Consider the following 25,583-nt stretch of genomic DNA (forward strand, 5'->3'; position numbering starts at 1 on the left):
GGTGGCGGAAGTTACGGAGAATAATATGTTGGACCCGGAGGCTGGTGGGGTGATAGGTGAGGACCAGGGGAACCCTATTCCTAGTGGGGTGATGGGAGGATGGAGTGAAAGCAGATGTACGTGAAATGGGGGAGATGCGTTTAAGAGCAGAGTTGATTGTGGAGGAAGGGAAGCCCCTTTCTTTAAAAAAGGAAGACATCTCCCTCGTCCTAGAATGAAAAGCCTCATCCTGAGAGCAGATGCGGCGGAGACAGAGGAATTGCGAGAAGGGGATGGCGTTTTTGCAAGAGACAGGGTGAGAAGAGGAATAGTCCAGATAGCTGTGAGAGTCAGTAGGCTTATAGTAGACATCAGTGGATAAGCTGTCTCCAGAGACAGAGACAGAAAGATCTAGAAAGGGGATGGAGGTGTCGGAAATGGACCAGGTAAACTTGAGGGCAGGGTGAAAGTTGGAGGCAAAGTTAATAAAGTCAACGAGTTCTGCATGCGTGCAGGAAGCAGCGCCAATGCAGTCGTCGACGTAGCAAAGGAAAAGTGGGGGACAGATACCAGAATAGGCACGGAACATAGATTGTTCCACAAAGCCAACAAAAAGGCAGGCATAGCTAGGACCCATACGGGTGCCCATAGCTACACCTTTAGTTTGGAGGAAATGGGAGGAGCCAAAGGAGAAATTATTAAGAGTAAGGACTAATTCCGCTAGACGGAGCAGAGTGGTGGTAGAGGGGAACTGATTAGGTCTGGAATCCAAAAAGAAGCGTAGAGCTTTGAGACCTTCCTGATGGGGGATGGAAGTATATAAGGACTGGACATCCATGGTGAAAATAAAGCGGTGGGGGAGTTTGTTCATAGACTCCCCAAGCAGGACAGGCAATGTAGGGTATATATCTGGAAAGTAGAGGTGCGTATAACTGGAGGGTGCAATAGTCCCAAGAGACTGGCGATAACAACTTAACAGTAATAGTGTGGAGGAATGTTTCAGGGATGGTTTTCTGGATAAATGTGTTAAGAAACCAGTGAAAGAACAAGTGAATTTACTTTTAACGTTCTGTAATGAGAAAAGGATTCATTGACAATCTTGAAATTAAGTATCTTTAAGGACCAGGGATCACTATATAATAGAATTTTATAACTGAAACATAAAAATTTAGTTTAGTCAGGTATTAAATTTTGGTTAGACAAATTGTGCTTAGAAGTCTGCAAATTTGTGCAATTCTCATTTCAAAAGGGCTATGAAAATTAAGTTTTAAAAAATCAATACACTTACTTATCTATTACTGCATGTGAGGCTATTTGAGCTGCTGCTGGCTCCCAGCAAACCAGATAGACAGTTCCCCTTCCTATAGAAATTATACAGGTCAGCTTACAGTGGCCGATCTCACCCAAGCTGAGGAAGGGTCAAATTTAAGAATTGCTTCTCTCATATGGATTCTTTCTTTGAGCTATATTTCTAGTCAAGAATGGAACAAGATATGCTCATTTAGCTCACCTACCGAGCTAACTCCACTGACTGTGTATAACTTTGCCTTCTCATGAGCTCCATCCATTGGTGAGATGTCCCTGCAGTGTGAATATCTAGCCCAGTTCTAGCTGTCCCTTGTGTTTTCGTCCCTATTCCTGCAACCTCTCTTGCTTTTCAAACTTTCCCTCTTTTTCCCGTTTGTTTTTCTGTTCCCTGAGCTTAACTCTTCCTATGCCGCTGTGTCTGAACATTTTGTTGTGTGAAGTTTTTTTTGCTGTGTTGCTCATTTGCCTGTCATGGTTGCCTCTCTCATTTTGATTTCCCTGCTCAGTTATCTGTGTCCGTTCGATGACACGAAGCTGGGTGGCAGTGTTAGCTGTGAGGAGGATGCTAAGAGGATGCAGGGTGACTTGGATAGGTTGGGTGAGTGGGCAAATTCATGGCAGATGCAATTTAATATGGATAAATGTGAGGTTATCCACTTTGGTGGCAAAAACAGGAAAACAGATTATTATCTGAATGGTGGTCGATTAGGAAAAGGGGAGGTGCAATGAGACCTGGGTGTCATTATACACCAGTCATTGAAAGTGGGCATGCAGTACAGCAGGCGGTGAAAAAGGCGAATGGTATGCTGGCATTCATAGCAAGAGGATTCGAGTACAGGAGCAGTGAGGTACTACTGCAGTTGTACAAGGCCTTGGTGAGACCACACCTGGAGTACTGTGTGCAGTTTTGGTCCCCTAATCTGAGGAAAGACATCCTTGCCATAGAGGGAGTACAAAGAAGGTTCACCAGATTGATTCCTGGGATGGCAGGACTTTCATATGATGAAAGGCTGGATCAACTAGGCTTATACTCGTTGGAATTTAGAAGATTGAGGGGGGATCTTATTGAAACGTATAAAATCCTAAAGGGATTGGACAGGCTAGATGCAGGAAGATTGTTCCCGATGTTGGGGAAGTCCAGAACGAGGGGTCACAGTTTGAGGATAAAGGGGAAGCCTTTTAGGACCGAGATTGGGAAAAATTTCTTCACACAGAGAGTGGTGAATCTGTGGAATTCTCTGCCACAGGAAACAGTTGAGGCCAGTTCATTGGCTATATTTAAGAGGGAGTTAGATATGGCCCTTGTGGCTAAAGGGATCGGGGGTATGGAGGGAAGGCAGGTACAGGGTTCTGAGCCATGATCATACTGAATGGCGGTGCAGGCTCGAAGGGCTGAATGGCCTACTCCTGCACCTATTTTCTATGTTTCTATGTTTCTTGTGTTTCTCCTCTCTGTCATCTCCTGTTCAGCCGTCTAGTTGAGTGAGTGTCTTTTTCCTTCCTTTTCTGTCTGTGTATCTGTACTTGCCTCTGTCTGGTTCGCTCATTCCATTTGCTCTGCCCCCCCGCCCCCCGCCCCAGGTGTATCCCCAGCTGACTCCTTATAATAGCTATTCCTGCAAGCTGCTCAAATGTTTTTGAAGTACAGTCAATTTAACAAAAAAATTGACCCAGGGCATAGCTAAAGGGTGCCTCTGCTACAGTGGTGTGCTTATTGCTGGGTCTGTTGAAGGAGGAAGCAGCAGTCTGGCCTGTGTAGCCCCATTCACCACGAAACCACAAGGAAACACTGAGGCCTTTGACCAGCCTGAGACCAACGGCCTCACAATCCTGATCCATGGGTTGAACGCTTCTTCCCCCACCCCCTACCACCTCTGCAGTGCTTTCCCTGGAGATCAGGTATAACTGATGGGTGAAGCAGCTTATAACTATGAATACTTTTTATTATCTTGCTGATAAAGCCCTGCATAATATTTTTTTTAAATGGCTTAACTTGTGTTTTTAAAATTGAATTTCATTTTTGATTTCATGATAATTGAGATTGCTAACCCAGATGTTGCTGTTTGGACTGATCTTGTCCTCAACCATTTTTCAAAACATAGTCCATCATAGGATTGAATATACAGTATCAATGACTTATCTAGTTACAGATACCCCCAATGGGGGAAACATCATCTCGACAAATTGCCAGTCAGTCCGACTCAGATTCCTACATGATGCAATAAAATCACCCCACTCTCCTCAAAGTCAGCAAGTACACAAAAGGTCTGATAATCTGCTTTCGGATTGGAAATCCCAATGGTTGAGCACCTGACTCATTGAGTGCTAATTCCTAAATCCCTTTCACCCTTCAGGACCCTATTTCTATACTCTGTCACACACAGGTACCCCAAATCCCAACCTCCCCCACACACTGGGACCCCAGTTCCCGTACTCCATCACGCATGGGTACTCCAGTTCCCATACTCGGTCACACATCAATACCCTAGATCCCATCCTCACACAACACATCAGTACCCCAGTTCCCATCCTCCCACACACACTGGTACTCCAGCTGCCATAATCTGTCACACATCGGTACCTCAGTTCCCACACGCCCACACACTGGGACACCAGTTGCCAGGCTCCCAAACGTACTGGGACCTCAGTTCCCAAACACACTGGGACTCCAGTTCCCATACTCACACAAACACACACACTGGGACCCCAATCCTTAAATGGGAACCACAATTCCCACACACACTGGGACCAACCCCCAGTCCCCACACTCCCACACACGCCGGGATCTCAGTTCCCAACTCAGCGCACACGCAAAGTCTTCAGTTCCCATTCTCCCACACACACTGGGACCCCAGTTTCCACACTCCCCTTCACCCTTTGGGACCCCAGTACAGATATCCCATCATAAGGGTCCTGATTTCCACACTCACACCGCTGCTGCTTCCCATCCTCCTGTGAAACGTAGCAGGAATTCCACTTCAAGTTATGGGGTTCACTGGAAAATTTATTATTCTACTGTCATAACAGATTAAAAAATCAAAACTGTGCTGGAATATTAATATCAGTAGCATCCAGAAAATCGGCTTGCTCTTTACCACAAGTTCCAAGTGCACCAGATTAATAGATTTTTTTTTTCAACATGGGCCAAGGCAAATCAGAGAAGGGGGGCTGGCAGAAAGAAGAATATAAATCTAGTTCTTCATTGAAACCACCTAAATGGAAGTTAGATCAGCGGATGAAAACTCTTTGTCACAAAGGAAGGGATGAAGGATGTCCCAATGCTGAGGGCGAGAGAACACGTTTTCACGATGGAATGTCCGAGCCTGGGGCCTCAGTATCTGAAGGAGCAGATACTGGTCGTTTGGGAGAAGGGGTCAGATGGGCAGAGAGCACAGAGGTCTCTATGAGCCAAGGCAGGGGGGCATGAAGGTGGGATGTGTGGATGGGACAGGGGATTCTTAACATTGTTGGAACCTAAGAAAAGAGGTGTGAGGGGCACCTGCAATCACATGAATGAATATTGATATTTCCAAACAGCGCCACCTTTCACAAAAAAATCTTTATGTTCCCAAATTGAACATCATTGTGCACCTCCAGAATTATCAGCATCCATACTGGGCAGTATTGCTCCTCAAGTAGTGATGGATGTTGGCATACAATCCCAGTTCAGTTGTGGAAGACTTCTCCCCACTCAGTGCAATTTAGCCACTGAGCTTACACCTTTTTAAAGTAACGATGCTGACTGGGTGACGCGGAAAGGGGGCAGCAACAGGACTGAGCTGTAAGGCTCTCAGGACCCACCCTACTTCAGTTACCTTCAGTCTGATCAAAAAACCCTTGAGTTTGGTCTACGAAGTCTTCGAAAATTCTTGTATGCAATGCTAGCTAGTAATTGGCTCCCACTATCCTTCATAAAAACTGTCCACATTTCACCAGATTCAGATGACCAACATCCTATATATAAATCATTCAACTTCCTTCTGTACTTTGCATTTGATCCCAATATTAATTATATTGTGTTTGCAGAAAGTAAAGACAGTATAGGAAATGGGTGGGATACAGTTTTATAGTGTAAAAGAACATGATGCAGTTTTCATCCCAAGAGTTCTGATTTTGCTTAAGAGTTTAAAAAAGGAATGTCAACCAATAACATAATGGAAGAAACCCCTAAGGTGTGGTGGTGGGTGTCCCAGTTTTAGTTCCTGTCGTTATATGAGAACAGGGCCATAAACCAAAAGGACTAAGCAAGTGTTAGGTTACGTCAGTGGTGATGCAGAAAATAATGACTGGTTTTCACACAGCCTGGAATTTACACAAAGCTTAGAAAAATTCCAGTCTGCTATATCTCATTCCACAGAGGTGGATTGGTGGGACAGAAGTTTGGAAGCCGGTGGTGGGTGGAAGGTGTTCTTTGGCGTGGAGAAGAGGGGAGGGCTGGAGGAATTCCCACCAGGACTGTGTTGGCTGACGCCTCATCTCCAGACCTGGTGGTCACTGCTGAAACCTTGTTCCTGCTGAACCCGCTCAGGAATTCGCTTTACTCAGTGTGGTCAGAAGGAAGAGGCTACATCATGCGGAGATGTTGAAGTGGATTGTATTGATCCTTTTAAGAGGAAATGAGATAAATACATGACAGAGTGACAAATATTGGGCTGTAGTTGAGGTTAGATGCGGACAATGTTCCCTCTAATTAGTAATGACCAGTGTGCACAAAAATCTTGTGCTGTGCAATTTTTTTGCCCAGTGACAACAACAGTGCACACTGAATAATTTCTTCAATAAAAGCATATAAATAAGTGAGTTCTAAAATCTGCAGACAGATCATCGTAAACTCCATGTTGTCAACACCTTCTGCCTCAGAAACTGGAAAAGGAAATGGGATTGCACATGGGGTAGAGGGTGACAACCTTTTGTGTGCAGTTTAAATTCCTTTGTGCACTACAAGTAAACAATGTGTGTGTGCGCAAACGCGCACACCTTAGAGGGAATATTGCATGAGGAAGGAAGCTTGGGTTCTAGATCAACAATCATTATCAGTCAACAGCAAGGTTGAACGCCCGTGCTGTATGCTGTCAGTTTTGTTCAATTCTCACTCCTTCCGGGGGGAAAGGGGGAGAAATTGTTTCCACTATGTAATGGCACAAGGAGCTGTTTCCCTGTGGTACCCATTTTCACTGCTGTGCAGCTACTGAGGTCGACCCTTACATCTCTGTTGTCATGACCACCTTCAGCCCAGGTCATCCTTCACTGCCCCTCACGCCATGTACACTGAGTTCTGCCTTCTCTTGCCTCTAAACAATCTGTTCGTGGAGATATGTTGCCAGGGTGATGACGCCAAAAGTAGCGGTGAGCATGAAAGTCGTGGTGGATGTGGAGGGAGGGGAAGGAGGGAAGGAAAGATTCTTACATACACTGGTGTGTCAGCAGAGGCAATACAAATGAATGGTGCAAGACCAAGGATATTTAAGTCATACTTGTGTATGGGTTGGAGCACTAACTTGCTAAGTGGGCCATTGATACTCTGGTGTAGTGAATGTGTACGCCACATTCCAGAGATGGAAGAGGATCAACACACACAAGCTTCTCGTAACTCTGAGAAACCCAGACAGAGACTAACAAGCCCAGCCAGAAGCGAGGGTTGTAGGAGTGTAGGGGAAATGAAGGTAATAAGATGGTGCAAAAACCAAATTGCTGGAAGAGCTTACTGGCACAGGCAGTAACCATAGACAGTCAAAGTTTCAGGTGAAGATGGAATGCCAGCTGCCCATTTCCCTCCTGACTCTCTGAGTTCCTCCAGCTTTTTTGATCGTTTCAGATTCCAACATCTAGTGTTTTGTGGATCCATGATCAGGTGTTTAGGTGAAGAGTAATAGCTATTAGTGGCTTTATCTCCACACTATGCAGACCTACCTTTCAGTAAGATCACTGCATGTCTACTATCTTTATTTTCCCTGCAAAATCCGTCATTCCTTATCCATGGCCTCATACGCCCTGCCTCTCCTTCTGCCCAAAAACCCACCAGCATCGCTACATACGATTACACAGCCTGCTTGGAAGGGATTGCCAAAGATTTACTACCATCTGAGGTCCTTCCCCGTATTTCAATCCTAAATGACCTGCCACTTATCTTGAGATCATCATCTTGAGCTTTACACTCTTCAGCCCCTCAACTCCTCTGTCCAGTCCTCTAAGACTTTTTGTTTCCATGAAATAGCTTCCTATTTGCTGTTCCTAAGATTATGAGTCACTTCTGTTCTCCTGATAGGAAAAGTTTCACATCCCAAGAATGTATCTAATAAACCCTTGGTGTGACTTACATAGAACATTACAGCACAGTACAGGCTCTTGGGCCTCCAATGTTGTGCCATCCTTTTTACCTTCTCTAAGATCAATCTGAACTTTTCCTTTCACATAGCCCTCAGTTTTCTTTCATCCATGTGCCTAAGGTTCTCATAAATCTTCTTAATGTATTGGCCTCCATCACCATCTCTAGCAGCATATTCCATACACCCACCACTCTCTGTGTAAAAACACAGAGGCCTCTAATATCCCCGCAATGCATTCCTCCAGTCACCTTAAAATGATGCCTTCTCGTATGAGGTATTTTTACCCTGAGAAACAGTCTCCAGCTGTTCACCTGATCTGTATCTCTTATCAGCTTATGTAGCTCAATTGAGTCACTTCCCATCCTCTTTTGCTCCAGAGAAAAGCCTTAGCTCGCTCAACCCATCCTCATAAGGCACGCTCTCTAATCCAGACAGCATCCTGGTTAATCTCCTTGACACCCTCTCTAAAGCTTCTACATCCTTTCTAAAATGAGAGGACCAGGTACATTATAGGAAGGATGGCACATATAGGCAGTTTGTACTTCTTCAGGCAAGGAGACCACAACTGCACAGTGATGGTGAACTTGGTTCTAAACATCTCAATATTGCCGAAGAGAGGGGTCAGCCAAGGAAGGGAAGAAGCTCTTCAGACTTGATACCTAAGTGTTACTGAGATGGCAGATAAAATTTAGGAGGAACTCTGACACGAGACAGCTGGTAACAACCAACCAACCCCTGCCAGAATAAAAGGCTAAATGGGCTGGGATTGGAGAGGGTGCCAATTAAAAATGTCACAACAGAGATTGATAGATCTTTGGCAGGAAGGGAAAGGGAGCCCAGGTAGATACTGAAGTAGGGAAAGAACAGGTGCTGTTTTCTCCCAGTAGTGGTTAGTTTTTAGTTCCAAGTGCTCCTGCCACGTTTTGTCACCCTGCAACCTTATCCTTCAATCTCTTTGAATTATGGAGGACAGCATGTGTATAAGTGTCTCTCTCCAGCAGACTTCATCATGATCATCATGACTCCAGTATTTCTACTATTTTTTAATGTTTCTTAATTGTACATATGATTTTTTTGTGTCCTATCGCTGAGCAGCAGTGAACCATCTGATTGGCCTATCAGAGTTCTCTTTGGGAACTGGTTGACTTGATCAGCATCTCTGATCTGGCTACTGGTCACGATTGCATTAATAAAAAAAAAGGGATATTATTCAGAATGTTCTAACTCAGGGTTTCCCAACCTTTTTAATGCTGTGGACCAATATCATTAAGCAAGGGGTCCATGGACCCCTGCTCTAAATGAATGATAGAAACTGTTGGAGGGCCAAATAGCCTGCCCCAATACAATGATCAGTGAAACACTGAAGGGTTGACAGAGCCCGATGGAAGAAGAATAAGGAGGAGGTTGTAACTGGAAAGTTAACAGCTCATCAGAATTCTAGCTTTCTCTTCCATCCTCTGTGTGTGAGAAATTTTCAAAGATGTCATGAAATGGGATCAGGCCTCATCTAGGCCACTGATTAAATGCAGTTTTAAACAGATATTCTGACCCTTTGTAGTCCAGACACGTCTCAATATGAAAATTGAATTTGCAGGTACAAGATGACCATTTAACTCCTCAGTTGAACTGCCTGACAATCCTATTGGCCAATGGGTTTAATTATCTGACACATAAACCGGGACTCACTGTTATACGTGTCAGCTGCATGCCTGTGAATTACTGAGTTTTCCTTTGGATTATTCAAAGTTGAATCCCGTGGCACCACTGTTACACTGCCACCCAGTGGCCGATTCCGTGAACTGAGGTTAAAATCTGCTCTCGCAGACATGTTTTCAAGTCAAGCCAAGTCAAGTCACTTTTTATTGTCACTTCAGCCATAACTGTTGGTACAGAACATAGTAAAAATGAGACAAGTTTTCCAGGACCATGGTGCTACATGAAACAATACAAAAACTACACTGAACTACGTAAGAAAAAACACAAAAACTACACTAGACTACAGACCTATCCAGAACTGCATAAAGTGCACAAATCAGTGCAGGCATTACAACAAATAATAATAAATAATAAACAAGACAATAGGCACAGTAGAAGGCAGTATGTTGGTGTCAGTCCAGGCTCTGGGTATTGAGGAGTCTGATGGCTTGGGGGAAGAAACTGTTACATAGCCTGGTTGTGAGAGCCCGAATGCTTCGGTGCCTTTTTCCAGCTGGCAGGAGGGAGAGGAGTTTGTATGAGGGGTGCGTGGGGTCCTTCACAATGCTGTTTGCTTTGTGGATGCAGCGTGTGGTGTAAATGTCTGTAATGGTGGGAAGAGAGACCCCGATGATCTTCTCAGCTGGCCTCACTACCCGCTGCAGGGTCTTGCGATCCGAGATGGTGCAATTTCCGAACCAGGCCGTGATGCAGCTGCTGTCTCACTTCTACATTAAAATCTAATCCATGCTCTGTGAGAAAGTCTGTTAGGCTGAGACTGCAGCGGACAGGGGGAGTTGGTTGGTGCTGTGAGTCAGCTTGCTGTCCTATCATCTCTTGGGCCCTTAGAGTCATCGAGTCATAGAAAAGTACGGCCCTTTGGCCCATCTACTCCACGTCGAACCATTTAAACTGTCTAGTCCCATTGACCTGCCTCTGGACCATACCTCAGTGGAAGAAATTGTCTACACTCTGGGTCACATGCAGAGTAGGGTGCATGGAGAGGACATGGTGCAGATGCCATTTTTCAACACCATTGGGTCATCAAATACCCACTATTGAGATCAATGGGAGAGCTAAGGATCGCTTAAGGATTGAAATGGAAGAATTGTCTCACTAGTGCAGTGCTGGAAGCAGATCTTTGTCAGGTAGAGAAAGCAAGAGAAAAAAGATACAAGGTAGGTAAATAAATGGAGTTGTAATTCTCTGGATTCTTTCAAGAAAGAGTTAGATAGAGCTCTTAAAGATAGTGGAGTCAAGGGATATGGGGAGAAGGCAGGAACAGGGTACTGATTGTGGATGATCAGCCATGATCACAGTGAATGGAGGTGCTGGCTCGAAGGGCCGAATGGCCTAATCCTGCACCTATTGTCTATTGTAATACTAGTCAAAGTCAAGTTTATGTCATATGCACAAGTGCGTGTATGCATAGGCACAATGGATATACAAAGTTTATGAGAAAACATAAATTAGCATTTCAAATTATGCAAAGTGATATAAAAGAGAAGGCAATTAGAACAAAAAATAATGAAATCAAGTTCCATGGTAGTGCGAAGTGGTCAGAGTGTTGCTCTATTCAGGTAGTAATTAGGGTTGTGCAGGTTTGTTCAAGTACGAAATATTTGAAGGGAAGTAGCTGTTCTTGAGTCTGGTGGTTTGAGGCTTCACAAACAAAGATTCAAAAGGGACTTGAGAGGCAACTTCTTCTCCATGCAGAGAGTGGTGTATTTGTAAAACGAGCAGCCGGGGAAGCGGTTGAAGGAGGTACAATAACAACATTTAAAAGATATTTGGATAAGCGCATGGATAGGAAAGGTTGAGAGCAAGGGTTTGCAACCTGGTTTATGGTAGGGGCCCATGGCATATAAAAAAGGCTGGGAACCCCTAGTTTAGTGGGTCGTGGGTCAGAGACAAGCAAATGGGATTAGCTTAGGAGAGCACCTTTTGGTTTGAGCAAGTTGGGCCCAAAGGTCTATTTCAACGCCCTGTCCACTTAAGGAACCGATTAATACAAAGAAACGTGGAGCATAGAAGAGGGCTTCGGCATCAACATGTCTATCCTAGTTCTTTGGTGATACTATCTGTTAATCGCATTTCTCTCCCACACTCCTGTACGTCCTCCACCCTTCTGTGTCTTTAACCACATTTCCTTTTCGAGAGATGTCGCTGAGTCTGCCCCCACCTCAGTTTGTTCTGGACCACATCTTGCTGCCAGTCTCCCGCGGGGATAACAGTACGCTGACCATGGGGACAGAAGGCAACAGACATCCGGAGATCGATGATGGCCTTCAAGAGAAGGGGGGAGGGAGAAACTGGCGGAGAAAGAGCACAAGCTGTCAGACGGCCGGTGTTAGTAATGACCTAACTTTTGTCTTCGCAGGGACCGGCAGGGGTTCTAGCTGACCCGGACTGAACTGCTCTGGGACCAGTACGGGTTCCTACAGGGGACAAACATCCAGGTTCTGTAAATTGCCTTGCTACATAATGTGCATCACCATATAAAGAAGCATTGACACACATCACTAAAACTAGCCCAAAAGGCAAGCAATGTCTAGACCAGTGAGATTCTGGTGGGGTAGATGGAGTCCTGTAACCCCTTCTCCCGTGATTTGGGTTTCCCTGGGGCTTTTGGTTGGGAGATGCTGTCGGAGCTGTTGCTTGGGGTCGTGTATCCCTACCTCTTCCTTCCAAGTGGGAAGACCACCAGAAGGATGGGGAGCTCTGTCTCCAGAGATGAAAAAAAAAACAGGCTTCTAGGAAACTAAAGGGCCTGTGCGGAAGTTCCAGTCCTGAACTTACTCCATTCCTGTTTTCTAATGGATGGTTCTGCCTTCAATCAGAAAACGTCCAGGGCTGGAAATTGGCAGCTGAGTGTACGACAAGGCCTCAGGCTGAGGCACTCTCTGGCGTTGTTACTGAAAGCACTTCTCCCTTTACCCATGGAGCAGGACCACTCCTGGGAGTCTGGTGCCTGACAGAAGGTGAGTGAATACCACTGGTCCAGACAATGAATGTCTGTCCTCTCTAGGCACCTGTACCTTTTTGTTTGTGAGGGCCTTGGTTTGAGCTTGTTTGTGCGATGCAGAATTGTCCACAGCAGGGGAGAGCTCTTCACATGTGCTTTTGTCTTCATGATCTGTAACCTTTGACCTTGCCTGTCTGCCATCTTTATTTGATATTATCTTTCAGAATAACAATAAGTGATCCCTGAGGACATTAACCCTCGACTGGTACGTGCTGCTGCTCATTCACCTTGTTTCCTCCACTGTGTGCTGCATGGCCCCCACTTCACCTTTCCTTGCAATAGGACTAGTCAATAAAGAGGCCACTGCTTTTATCGGGAGGCAGTGGAGCAAATGTATGAGAGGATATCATGGTCTGTGTTGCCCTGTCATGAAAACATCTTTGGCTCAGACGTGTTTTGTGACCACTTTCCTCTTCATTGATAAAGGCAGTGCCTGGAAACCATCCTTCCACCCAGCTGTTGGGGCTCATCCCAGTGGGGTTGGTGCAGAGCATACAGTAGAGGTTGTTGAAACGCTTCCTGATTTTTGATGTTTGAAACATGTTCATGTCCTCTGTCACGGAATCCAGTTTCATTGGTAGCAACTGTCCTTTTGTTTCTCCGCTAAGCTTTCTTGGCACCGCACTGGGTTGAGGGTTTAGATGTGAGACCTGGTCTCTCCTCCCTGCCCTCTCAACGCCAGCCACTTCAGTCCCTGTTCCCTCTCTGGCCATCCTCTCACCCTCCGTCCCCTCACACCTTTCCCCCTCAATGTCCGTCCCCGCACTACCCATCCCATCACCCTCACTACCCATCTCCTCATTCCCCATCCTTTCACTCCCTGTTCCCTCTCTCCCCATCCTCTCACTCTCCGTCCCCTCATGGCTTCCCCCTTCAATGCCCGTTCCCTCAATGTCCATCCCCTCACTACCCATCCCCTCTCTCCCTATCCCCTCTCTCTGTCCCCTCATGCCTTGCCCCCTCAATGTCCATCCCCTCACTACCCATCCTGTTACTCTCACTCCCCATCCCCTCATTTCCCATCCTTTCACTCCCTGTTCCCTCTCTCCCTATCCTCTCACTCTCCGTCCCCTCGTGCCTTGCCCCTTCAATGCCTGTTCCCTCAATGTCCGTCCCCACACTCCCCATCCCCTCATTCCCCATCCTTTCACTCCCTGTTCCCTCTCTCCCTATCCGTCCCCTCATGCCTGGCCCTGCAATGCCCATTCCCTCAATCCCATCCCCTCCCTCTCTATCCCCTCTCTCCGTCCCCTCATGCCTTGCCCCTTCAATGCCCATTCCCTCAATGTCCGTCCCCGCATAACCCATCACGTCACTCTCACTCCTCTCTCACCCCTCCCTCCCCATCCCCTCACAGCCCTCCCCTTGTTCCCTCTGTCCTCACCTCTCCATTTCACTCCCTCTCCTGCATTTCCCAGTCCCACCACTCCCTGTCCTCTCCCTCTCCCTCCCCTCACTCCCAATCATCTCCCCACCTATCCCTCACATCCCTGTCTCCATACTCTCCGTTCAGTAGCTCAGGAATTTCTCCTGCCTGTGGACATCCACCAGTTGAGCCTCACCATCATTTCCCGTGTCAGTGCCCGCCGTGTAGCAGCAGCGCAGCGATGGGTATGATGAAGTCCATCAGAACCTTCCCTCCGCCCTAGTTTTCAGATACCCCCACTACCAGGGCTGACCACCAGCAAGTCTTACACACATGCTGGGATGCAGCAGAGAGATAACTGGGGAAGGATGAAAGGGATTTCAAGTTTTACCAACACCAACAGCTACCAACGAAAAGTGATTGTTACAGAGAACACTGTCAGTGCAATGGCATTATCATAGCGCTGGGTAACCGTGTCCGTCTTTTGGAGTGTTTTGAATGTAACGTAGAGTATTTGGTGAATTGTCTGCTCATTTAGCTGCCACTGGTGCATAGCTACACCAGAAACACAATGTATGACAAAGTCAAGGATGAGAAAAGATCACAGAACCAATTGATTCCACAAAGCTGCTTCCAAAATGGTTTTGGCTCCATTATCTCACCTGTAAGAGCTTATTCCCATCTCTGCCGATTTCTTTAGTTCCACTGATGTGTCGTTTACTGACGATTCATTCAGTGAATCGTGGAGAGTGACGCTGCACCGGGTTAGCGGGGGAAGTACACAGCCAGCAATTTGTAAGGGTGCAAAGGAAATAACTTGCTTTTACATAGCATCCTTGACAATACCAAAACATCCTGCAGCCGAAATAAAGTCAAAGTTAAGTTTATTGTCACCTGCACAAGTACGCGTATGCACACGTGCAATGAAAGACTTGCATACAGCAGCATTACAGGCACATAGTATCATACAGAAAATATATATATATAGTAAGGATAAATTATACACAGTTTTACACTGTCTTTACCAATCTGGAGATGGATGCTGGACATCTGACCTGTGTGACAGTGTGAAACAGTAATAGTGAAGTACATGTTACAGTCCTTTGCCTTTACTCCTCCATTTGCATTGTCCCTCACCAAATAGGATGCCTCTTGGCCCATCAAGTGTACGGTGGCTCACAGAGCAACCTCGTTCCTCCAGTAGTATTCCCTGTAACCTTTGTCTTACCACGTTCCCCGCCAATTGGTGGTGGTGGAGGCAGAAACACTGGGGGCATTTAAGAAACACTTAGAAAAATGGAAGGTTATGTAAAGGGAAGGGTTAGATTGATCTTAGAGTAGGTTATAAGGCCGGTACAACATCATGGGCTGAAGGGCCTGTACTGTGCTGTAACGTTCTATGGTCTAATTTGATACCCAGCTTACTATCAGGAATCTGGTTCTGGGCCAGTTAACCTACCAACCCACAAACCACAGGAAACCCAGTCATAGGGCGAGTGTACAAATTTCACACCAGAGGTCAGTACTGAGCCCAGGCCGCTGGATTTGTCAGGCAGCAGCTCTACCAGCTGGGTTGTTGTACCTCTGAATTCACGGTGGGGTTGAACAAACAACGGGTCACACCTAGGCAGCGTATTGACCATGTTACAACATTTGCACAGTCATCACCCAATGTGGCCAAACACACTGCCAGCACCAAAACCAGTCTCCCACCTCCAGCCAGAGTGACACGTGCAAAGAACCAGTTAGCTGTGAAGGCTCCACTGGTTCGGGAAGCAGTTTCCAAGAACTGGCTCAGTATCACAAAGAGATTCCAGATTCAGGGGAAAGACAAGGAGCTTGTAAAGTCCAAACAAGTCTAACAAAATGATAAAGGAGCCATCACCTAACACAGTATCCAGTGAATGACGCAGAGCGAAAGCACTTTCTCAGACCACCTTTCAATTTTGACAATAGAACACAAAAGAAAACGTCAGTGGAAAATTTCTTGACTGTTGTTGTGTTGTGTTGACTGCATTTCCCATCAGCGGTGTGCCCACCCCCCTCACCCCCACTGTACGATGCATGCGTGTATTTTGCGTGTCGTGTTATAATCTGGCTCTCGCTCAACATATTGCTGAGTGGATGACTGGACATGAAGTTCATGCTCCCGAACTAAAATCATTATGCACAGTCAGCCTGCCCATGGTGTCTATCTAAACCGGGTCTGGGGCAGGTGGTGGTTCTGCTACAAGTTTCCACACAGCACTTTGCACGTCCTGGTGGAAATGACAAATTTGAAAGTAGCTATTGTGCGAGTTAAACCATTTTATGTTGCGGCTCCAAAGGTGACTGTTAATGAGTCATTTAAAAACAAATTCAGAATTTCCCAATCTAAATTGTTCATGCTGTCATGCTCTGCTTTTTTAAATACCTTCTCTGAAAAGCTGCCATACACCTGAAAAACATGTGGGAAAAGTATAGTATGCAAATAAACCTGAATCCATAGATCACACTAACTTTAAAGGTCACCATGACAAATCTGTAGTGAAGATTTGTCATTTCAAAACAATACTGATATTGCTCCATTCTCTTCTCTGAAATACAGACGCATTCTGGGAGAGGGAGTGAGCAATACGTGAACTATCCTGCGGATCAGGCTCAATGGGTCACGTAGCCCAATTCTGCTCCTGTTTCTTATGGTGTAACTAGTGACCTGTGTTTGTGTTTCAGAGACTTGTTTGTGCTAAAACGAACAGGAGGGCTATCCAGGGGTATAGGAGTACAGGAATTCTGATTCTTAATAACATCGTCTGTGGACATAGGGTGAACTTCTTTACACGTGCTGAACACAACCATCTCTACCTCTCTTTACTCTTTCTCCATCTCTGGTGCATTCTTACTGCTTGCCTGATGTCCAGCTCTAGATCATGTTTGGTTGGACATACGTGGGTAACAATATAGTCTTGCCTTGATTACCATCATGGGAGGCTGAGTGTCCTGCTGACAGGACTCTGCCATAGACCCTGGCAACTTCCACCCTGTGATATCTCTTACCTGGCACTTTGCCTCTTTCCATCTGCTGCTATAACTTGCAACGGTGTCCCTGCCATCATACAATCGGCTGGAGGAACTCAGGGGTTCGAGCAGCATTTGTTGGAGGAAAGGAGTTGTCAATATTTTGGGCCGAGACCCTGCACCAGGACTGGTGTCCTTGTCACCTCCTAAGCCCATAGGGTACATGATAAATGTGCCCTGTGGGTATGGGAGTGCTTTGCACTCCAGATTCCTTTGCCTCCCACGGCAGAACCTAACTGCAGCATCCATTGGGGAACTTGTAACAGAAGATTACTTGCTTCCGCAGTTACTCTAATGTCTGGCCTTCGTTTGGCAGCCCCCATGACATCAGCTGCCCACCAAAGAAATGCTTACCCTTCACCCCTGTTCCCGCTCACTCTACAATTCTTCCTCCTCTAACACTTCTGATATGTTTTGTGGACTTGCTTCTCACTGTCTTTCTAATGTCCTCTGGGTCTAGATCCTTGTTCCTCTGATGCCTTACACCCTCTCCCCGTGACTACCAACCACACCCTGCAGGTCTTCAACGACCCCTGATTCCTTGCCCCCTACATCTTTTTTTTAAGAACCCCACTTGCTTGACCCAACTTTAGTTGATGGAGGTTTGTTCTCCAGCCTTTGTGAAGCAATTCCTGTTGTTTTTGCCTGAGTTTAGTGAATCTGTGTGAGTCTCTGTCAACTTCTCCAAGATCAATGGAGCTCCTGTGAGCTAGGAACCGTGGCGGACATTTCCTAGCAGCCAAGTGACTGGTCACTAGGATAATTTTTCCAACACTGACGATGGCAGGCCACGTGAAGTTGTGAACAAAACACGTTGTTTCTCACCTGCAGAACTGGAACTGGTTTATTATTGCCGCATGTACCGAGATCCAGTGAAAAGCTTTTCTTGCACGCTGTTCATTACACAGTGCATTGAGCTGTGGCTGTGCGAGTCGACATTAAGACTTGCAAGGTGAAGGATCCTCAATGATCTCCTTCCTTGGGCCATCAGAATGATTGCATGTCATTTCGATCCGTGATTCTACCTCTGCGTGCACTGTGGTACATCCTCCTTTGCAGCTGTATTAACTTTATCTTCATTTCAGACTGTGTAAATCATTATTAAAAGGATTTGTTATTAAGGTCTAAAGATCCTGGATCAAGGTCTGCACAAGAGGATTTGGCTGCAATTTCAGGAATGGTCCTTACTAAAATTGATCAGCCTACCAGCCTCTCTGATTGGGATCACGTTGAAAAGAAATTATCTGAAATGTCGGCCTGGTTTTGGGCACAAGTCTCATTGTTACTGAAATTTTACTCGAGTCATGGAAATGGAGGCTATCAATTAAACTAAGCAGTAGCACCCCAAAGGAATATTGTATCTATATGCTGGGTACATGCTGCTTTTTTTGCCCTTAATGAGGTGTGTTTGATATTGGAACATATTCTCAGACTTGTTTGCAAACTCAGCAGATTGGCCAAGCGCCATTGGAAGAGGGTTGCTGACACCTACAGAATCTTCCCTAACAGATAAAATTTTATAGTCAAGGAGAACCAATTCCCTGTTGTTCACTCTTCTCAGCTAACCAATACATGACCTGTCTTGGCCCATCAATCCAAGCCTCAGCTTCTTTAACCTGCCCTCTCTGTTTCATCAGTGAGTTCAAATCATCATAATCAGAGCCTAAAAGTGGGTCAGTCTGACCCTGTGCCATCCTCCCTCTCGTGCCCAGAATATGGGATATTCTGAGGTGCTCAAGTGGGAAAACTAACTGCATGTGGGGCAATAACCTGTGACCTCTCCCAGTTAATAACTGAAATTATTGCATTTTATTGCAATCCAATTTGATGTGCAGTGATCACCATTTCTTCCTTTGTTGCCAAGCTTCTGCTAAAATCAATGGTCCAGAGATTGTCAACATGGCTGTGGTAGATGACGATGCATTACGAATCCTCTCTCACCTTTTCTTACATTTTGAAACAGTCACCCAGGCTGAAGTACTTTGAGCAGAGAGGATTCTTTATTATGAAGGGTAATGAACTCATGGAGGTTGAATGTGCAAGTTACTTAGCTAAGGCACCTCAGCATTTCACTTTTAATGATCTCCATGATCCACCGCAGGAGAATCTCACGTTGTAGTGCGATGCTGGCTGAATCTTACTGTGCTATGGTGGTTGACTGGTAATAGGTGTCTTTATTTCCTCTTGTGGTGCTTTCTTTTTGCAACAGGAGATCTCCCACCTAGCTTACCTGACCTGCCACTGTCCGACTGATTCAGCCAAGCCTCTTAGACTTCAGACCAGGCCGAGGGCCTGCAGTGTGCTTCAGCTGGGCCCCTCACACCTTATGTTTCTATGTGGCTTAGATATAGAGTCTGCTTATAATGTGATTCCTCAGCTAGTCATGTATTCTGTCGATTTGTAACTGTTACGGAAAGCACATACAATGTCAAAGAATATACATCACAGATTTAATGAAAGAAGCCACATTTTCTTTCTGCTGACTCTCCCAAGATCTGAAGTCCCATTTAGCTAAATAAGTTCAATTTGTTTTTTATTCACTCTGGCTATGCAAGTCTGTAGGTAATTTTGTTTATTCATTTCTTATTTTAAAATGTGTGGCAATGCTTTGCTGAAAGAAAGATCAAAGTGTGCTTGTTAAAGCGGAGTTGGTTTTAAATACACCTCATCCAGTGTACGTTGCTGCCATGATTAATATGGCTAAGGCCCTCTGGGTTTGTCTCCTTCAAGTAATCCCCTCTATCTCCTCTGAACCAGCCTCCTTCCCATGAAAAGAGTGCTCTTTTGATAACCGTTACAATAAACAAAGTCATTTTAAACAAGTTCAGCAAGATTTATATCAGCCTGAGGTGGGCCTACATAAAAAGGCACATTCCACATCATACTGGCATACATGCTCTGATTGTTTGCGTGCTCTGACTACCATTCCTCCTGTGTGTGGAAGCAATGTTTTGTTACTCATGGTCATCTTGCGCACATTCTCACTCTGAGTAGAGCAATTCCAATCCCTAAACTTCTCATACCTCGTTTCATTCTGGTAGTTTTCTCTTGCACCCTCATCGATGCTCTATTTGTTTATTAAAGTGTGGGGCCCGCATACAGATGCAGTGCTTCATCTTTGTTCTAAACTAGTCATTCAGAAACCCGCACAATCCTCATTGCCCTGGCCTCTCGCTCTCTCTTCTGCTCTTCCACACAGTTCACAGTACAGAATCTGGGCACTGCAATCAAAGTCTTATCAAGTGTCACAATCCCTTTCTTTATGGTCAAGTCACTGTTGAAGTTTACAGGCCAGTGATACAAACTCTGGATCATATAATGGTGCTGTTAATGTGTGAGAAAGCCCTCCTTTAGATTGAAGTGTCAACATAACTCCAAGCCTCTACGCCTCTGCTCTGAAATGGTTTGCTCAGTAAACTTCTTGTAACCTTAAAAACTTTGTTAATTCAATTTTTCCAATTTTCTGAATTTGTTTGCAAGATACCTGAGACTGTTTAAAAAAAAACTTCATTGTTCTTCTTGTGTTTTTAAATGTTTTTAGATCTCTTTAGAGAATATCCCAGGTTTGGGAGAGAGGAAATTTCAGGAGCTGGTAGGAATTTTAGAAGCAACCCCTAATTTGTGATGGGACCAGAGTTCCTGTGTTCCTGCTCTAATTGTGGATGTTTAAAAAATAGCATTTAAAATGCCATTTGGGCCACCACGGCTGTCGTCATCCTTTAATTTGCCCAATCTCTTTACCCATTGCCCTGACATATGTTCCCATCAATTATTGTGTCCAGTTCCCTTTGGTAGGTTGTCTGCTCCAACCACCCTGTCAGTACTGCATTCTCGGCCCGGTTTGCAGGCTAAAAGAACATCCTAGTTTATTGATGATACTTTGGCGAATGTTCGCTGATTCCCTGCCGGTGGCAACAATTCCTTTTTGTTAAAACCTCCACATTTTGAGCACCTCTCCCTAAACCTACTTTACTGTATTGGTCTCATTCGTCCGTTATGTGCTGTGTTGTGTGACGTAGGCGATCACAGTCTTTCCGTGATCATGATTGTTCTCGGCAAATTTTTCTATTGAAGTGGTTTGCCATTGCCTTCTTCTGGGCAGTGTCTTTATTGAAACTCTACAGAGATTGTCTTCCTGGCACCAGGGGTCGCATAACCAGAACCTATGATATGCACCAGCTGCTCTTACGACCATCCACCACCTGCTCCCTTGGCTTCACGTGACCCTGATGGGGGGCTAAGCAGGTGCTACACCTTGCCTAAGGGTGACCTGCAGGCTAACAGAGGGTAGGAGCACCTCACACCTCCTTTGCTAGAGGCGTGTCTCCACCCGGCCACCCAATTACGGTCTAGATTACTCATTTAACTCATCTAACCTGCTATCATTCTGATAAATCTGTGCACGATTCAGAAGTGTGTGCCCAGAATGGGACAGGGTATTCCAGCTGGGTGATTTAACATTATTTCGTAGATGTTAAATTACTTGCTTCTTATGATTGAGGAGGAGGCTATTCAGCCCATTAAGGATTGGTGGCACATAGCAGGGAGCAATCCCATCTGGATTTTCATATTTCCTTACAGCTTATTCCCTCTTATATTGCCCATAAGTACCCCTTTGCTTCTTGTGCCATTTACCTGCACTAAGCAAGTGGTAAAGCTCTTGTTAAAAGAGACAATTTCTTTCATTATAGTTTATACCTCCTTGAGTTTATGCCCCTGGGCAGTGATAATCTGTGTGCAGCAACTGATGGAAGATTAAATGTTTAAGAGCTCCCATCTCCTAAGGAATACTCTAAGCATCCTTTTGAATCATTTTAGATTGAAGTCACAAGTGCTCTTTAAGTGTGCGTCTAAATCTTCTAATATTCCATTTTTGTATATAGGCCAGCAACAAAAAAAAACACTGCTGTTTTTGCGAAATCTTATTTTGTGGTACATGGTTATTTAATAGCTAATTATAAGCAACACACAAAAAATGCTGGAGGAACTCAGCAGGATTTCTAGCATCTGCAGATTTTCTCATGTTTGTGGCTAATTATAATTTTGCTTTTCGATGTTTTTAACTGATTTAAGTAAATGGACTCTGTGATTTTTCCCAAAATAGATTTTATTTTTAAACATAAAAGGTCGGAAAAGCTCAGCTCAGTTCCTCTTCTGTGTTGTCACGAAACACAGCTACTAAATTTACAGTAAATCTAACTGGTCATCTGATAATGGGGAGCACTCTAATGGTGTTCCCATTGGAAGGTGGCCTACTTGGGTCATTGGATGGGAGGTTGGGTGAGCGGCTGGGCTCATGCAGAGTGGCTGGGGAGGTATGTTGGGGATGCAACATCTTTTCTTGTGGCTGCATACAGGGTAATTATAAACTTCTGTTTAATGACAGAACTGACACCCCAGAGAGGATCATCACAGGAAAGGAAAGCTGTCAACTGGCGTTTCACAAAATTATAAGGTGGAGAAATTTCACCTCCACCTGGGTGTTAAAATCTTTCTAAAATAATCTTTAAGAATCGTGAAACTGTCAGAATGTCTGCATTACCTTCACAATCCTGTGAAAGATACCTTACTCTTTTATTTTCCATTTTGCCTTGTATTGATATAACCAGATGTGACTGGCCTCATTATTTTCCTTTCTCTCTCTCTCTCTCTCTCTCTCTCTCTGTTTCTTCTCTCTTTCTCATATTTTTAGGCAAACTAAGTGGCAGCCCCTGAGGCATAGGAACCCAGTGCCCCTCCTTGAAACTCTAGTCTGTTTTAGCTTGCTGTGCATCAAATCTCTTCAGCATTCTGTCTATTCCGAAATGAAACAATATAAATATATATATTACGTACGCTGATGTCTGCATATTTTTGCTGTTGCACATATCTGGGAAATAGAGTTCCTGCTGTATAATTCCTTGACTATCTCTTGCACTCTGTAAGAACCATTTTGTTAAGGTGTTACAAATGCCTATCCTCAGTGTGTTCACGTGTGTTTCAGGGAGAAAACAAAATGAACCTGTCATGCTTTTGTGTAGAGTTTTAGTTTAAATGAAACTGTGATGGTGTATATTAATAAAGTAAATATCTGGTATACAGGCATATGATTTGAAATCTGGGTATATCCATGGTGAAATGAATTAAATCTGATGCTAAAGGTGTATTTATGCTTTGAAAGTGACCTGTGGCATATACAAAAATGACATATCTGTGTAATCAAAGTCTCCTTTATTTAAATAAAGCTGTATCTTTGTGGAGGCTATTGATCTATGCCTGACTTTTTATTTCCTCTTGTGTCCGAAGCTGAGGCCTAAGATCGTTTGATGCAGAATGATGAAGCCATGGTTTAAAAGTAAAGGGTTTTTTTTTGTTTATTGAGCTACAGTGCAGAATAGGCCCTTCTGGCCCTTTGAGCCATGCTGCCCAGCAATCCCCCGATTTAATCCTGCTCTAATCACGGAACAATTTACAATGACCAGTGAACCTACCAACCGGTATGTCTTTGGACTGTGGGAGGAAACTGGATCACCGGCAGGAAACTCACGCCAGTAGTTATCAAATTCGTCGGAGTTGTATCTCAGGGAACCCACAGCCTGTACTCTAGTGCCTCTTGTTAACAAATGCATATGAAGCATAACTGGTACAGATTAACAACCACTGATGCAGGGTTCAGATAAGTTAATGTGTCCAGTAGAGGCATTCTCACTCCGGGTGTGAACTATAAATCTATACTGTTTTTTAAGCAACTATTTTTATTAGCTGTGCCTTTAACATGTTAAGAATTTCACATTTCACAGAAGAATTGGCAAGCAATAATTGATGCTGAGCATGAGAGAGACAAGCTGGGCAGGCAACTAAATGTTTCATCAAATAAGCACCTTTGTGGAGACATGAAGACCCTCACCTGATGAGAACAAGAACAACTTCTCACCTGCTCATCACTGGTTCCCATTCTCTTCACTTTTCTTCCATCATCCACTGTCCTCTCTTACAGATTCCTTCTTCTCAGCCCTTCACTTCTTCCACCTCACACCTTCCAGCTTCTTACTTCATCCCCCTTCCCCACCCACACACTTTCCTCGCACCTGTTTTCACCTTTCACCTTCTGGATTGCACTCCTTGCCCTCCCCCACCTTCTTATTCTGGCATCTTCTGCCTTCCTTTCCATTACTGATGAAGGGTTTTGGCCTGAAATGTCAATTGTTTATTTCCTTCCATAGATGCTGCCTGTTCCTCCAGCATTTTGTGTGTGTGTGTTTCTCAAAAATTTCTGATGATTGTCTGGCGATTGTTGTTCAGCTGATGGAGCAGTTAAAAGTGTAGGGTTTTAACCCTTCCCCATTATATTCCCCAGAGCATTTAGAACTAGAGTGTATGTTCATAAATAAATGACGGCCCCACTTAAAAGTTATGAAACATACTCATGTTGGGCAAACACGGAACCCATACTGTTGCTGTTCAGGTTAGTTAGGAAAGCAAGCAACAGTGTAGTCATGCGCTAAGCTATTCTCTAAGGATTGTCACCTTGTCATTGTGGAGAGTTCCTGAGATTCCAACAGCAATGCCATCTGGCCTGGTAGGGTTACCCATGGCAGTATGGTTGGGTGGGGTGGTGTCTCTGCAATCAAGACCTCAGTGGTGGAGCTGGCAGATGATGACATCACCATCTGGCTGTTGCAAGACCCAACCACTAAGCCACCATTTACTCTTGCCTATACTGCACCAGAATATGTGGATCCCAGAATGGCCTCTACAGTCATCTCAGTGTAGTGTATTTAATATTTCAGTAATATTTGAGCAATATTGTAAATATATATTGTTTGATTATGCATTCTTTCTTTACATATTCATTATGGGTTATATGCCAGAAGCACGTGAATGGCATACATCATTATACCACCACATCACGTTTCAGCAGCTCAATAAAGTAAAACAAAATAGACACGTTTTACTTTTGATCCATTTTTGGATATACAAAACATAACAGTGGTGATGAGGAAGGTTTAAAACAAGCCCAAGATGACTACCTACCAGTTGAAGCACAGCATGTTTTTTTCTTTGCAAGAGAAGAGAGACATGGTTGGGTTTTAGAAATAGCACAACATGTGTTTCTTCGCAAGGGACAGAGATAGTCAAGATTTTAAAAAAGGCAAAAAAATGGACGAGATTCATGGGTTCATAAACAGTGAGTACCTGGTGATAATAAAAAAGAAATGGCTGGCTATATTGGAAAGATAGATGGGTTTGATTGCACAACAGATAACTGTGTAATGTATAGTGAACAAATTGAGCAGTGTTTTAAAGCAAATGGAATTGCCAATAAGAAAGAAGTGCCAGTGTTGCTGATTGTAACAAGTTGAAAAGCATACAGTTTGTTAGAAGTTTAACTGCTCCAACAAAATCAGTCAGAATGAGCTTTGCTGATATAGTGAATATAATGGAGTGATATTTAGAACTGAAATCATTATTGACCTAGAATGCTTTAGGTTTCATAAGCAGAATCATAAAGAAAGGGAATCCATTTCAGCTTTTGTGGCTGAACTGAAAAAATTGTATGATCATTATCAGTCCAGTAATGGGCTAATGATGCACTGAGAGATTTTTTGGTTTGTGGAATCTTACAAGAAAACATTCAAAAGCAGCTCCTAACTGAAGCACAACTCACATTTAATAGAGCAGCTGAAATTATTGTATCAATGAAAATAGCAGACAAAGACACAATTGAGCTGCAGTCAGGAATGAAAGTGTGTATGACAAAAATTGCAATGTCTAAACAGAAACCTGCCAGACCAGACAAATTGAGTCACTGTTGTGGCAGAGGCTCACATACACTAGACTAATGCAA

At 44.4% G+C, this 25,583-nt stretch overlaps 1 protein-coding gene across 9 annotated transcripts in view; it reads left to right on the forward strand.

Moving 5' to 3' along the window:
* LOC134359846 (dynamin-1) overlaps positions 1–23,184 on the forward strand; it is a 256,455-nt gene extending 233,271 nt beyond the window's left edge. For 6 of the 9 annotated variants that reach the window (XM_063073575.1, XM_063073582.1, XM_063073580.1 and 3 more), the window contains 2 exons: positions 12,498–12,538; positions 22,449–23,178. In XM_063073575.1, the coding sequence (XP_062929645.1) occupies positions 12,498–12,519 (22 nt within the window). In that variant the 3' untranslated portion in view covers positions 12,520–12,538; positions 22,449–23,178. Of the gene's footprint in view, positions 1–11,688; positions 11,768–12,497; positions 12,539–20,297; positions 20,349–22,142 lie in introns of all 9 variants that reach the window. The other 3 variants (XM_063073578.1, XM_063073579.1, XM_063073577.1) reach the window with 3 other exon arrangements.
* The last annotated feature ends 2,399 nt before the right edge of the window (positions 23,185–25,583 follow it).

The sequence above is a fragment of the Mobula hypostoma genome, chromosome 21 (assembly GCF_963921235.1).
Source record: "Mobula hypostoma chromosome 21, sMobHyp1.1, whole genome shotgun sequence".
Lineage (NCBI taxonomy): Eukaryota > Metazoa > Chordata > Chondrichthyes > Myliobatiformes > Myliobatidae > Mobula > Mobula hypostoma.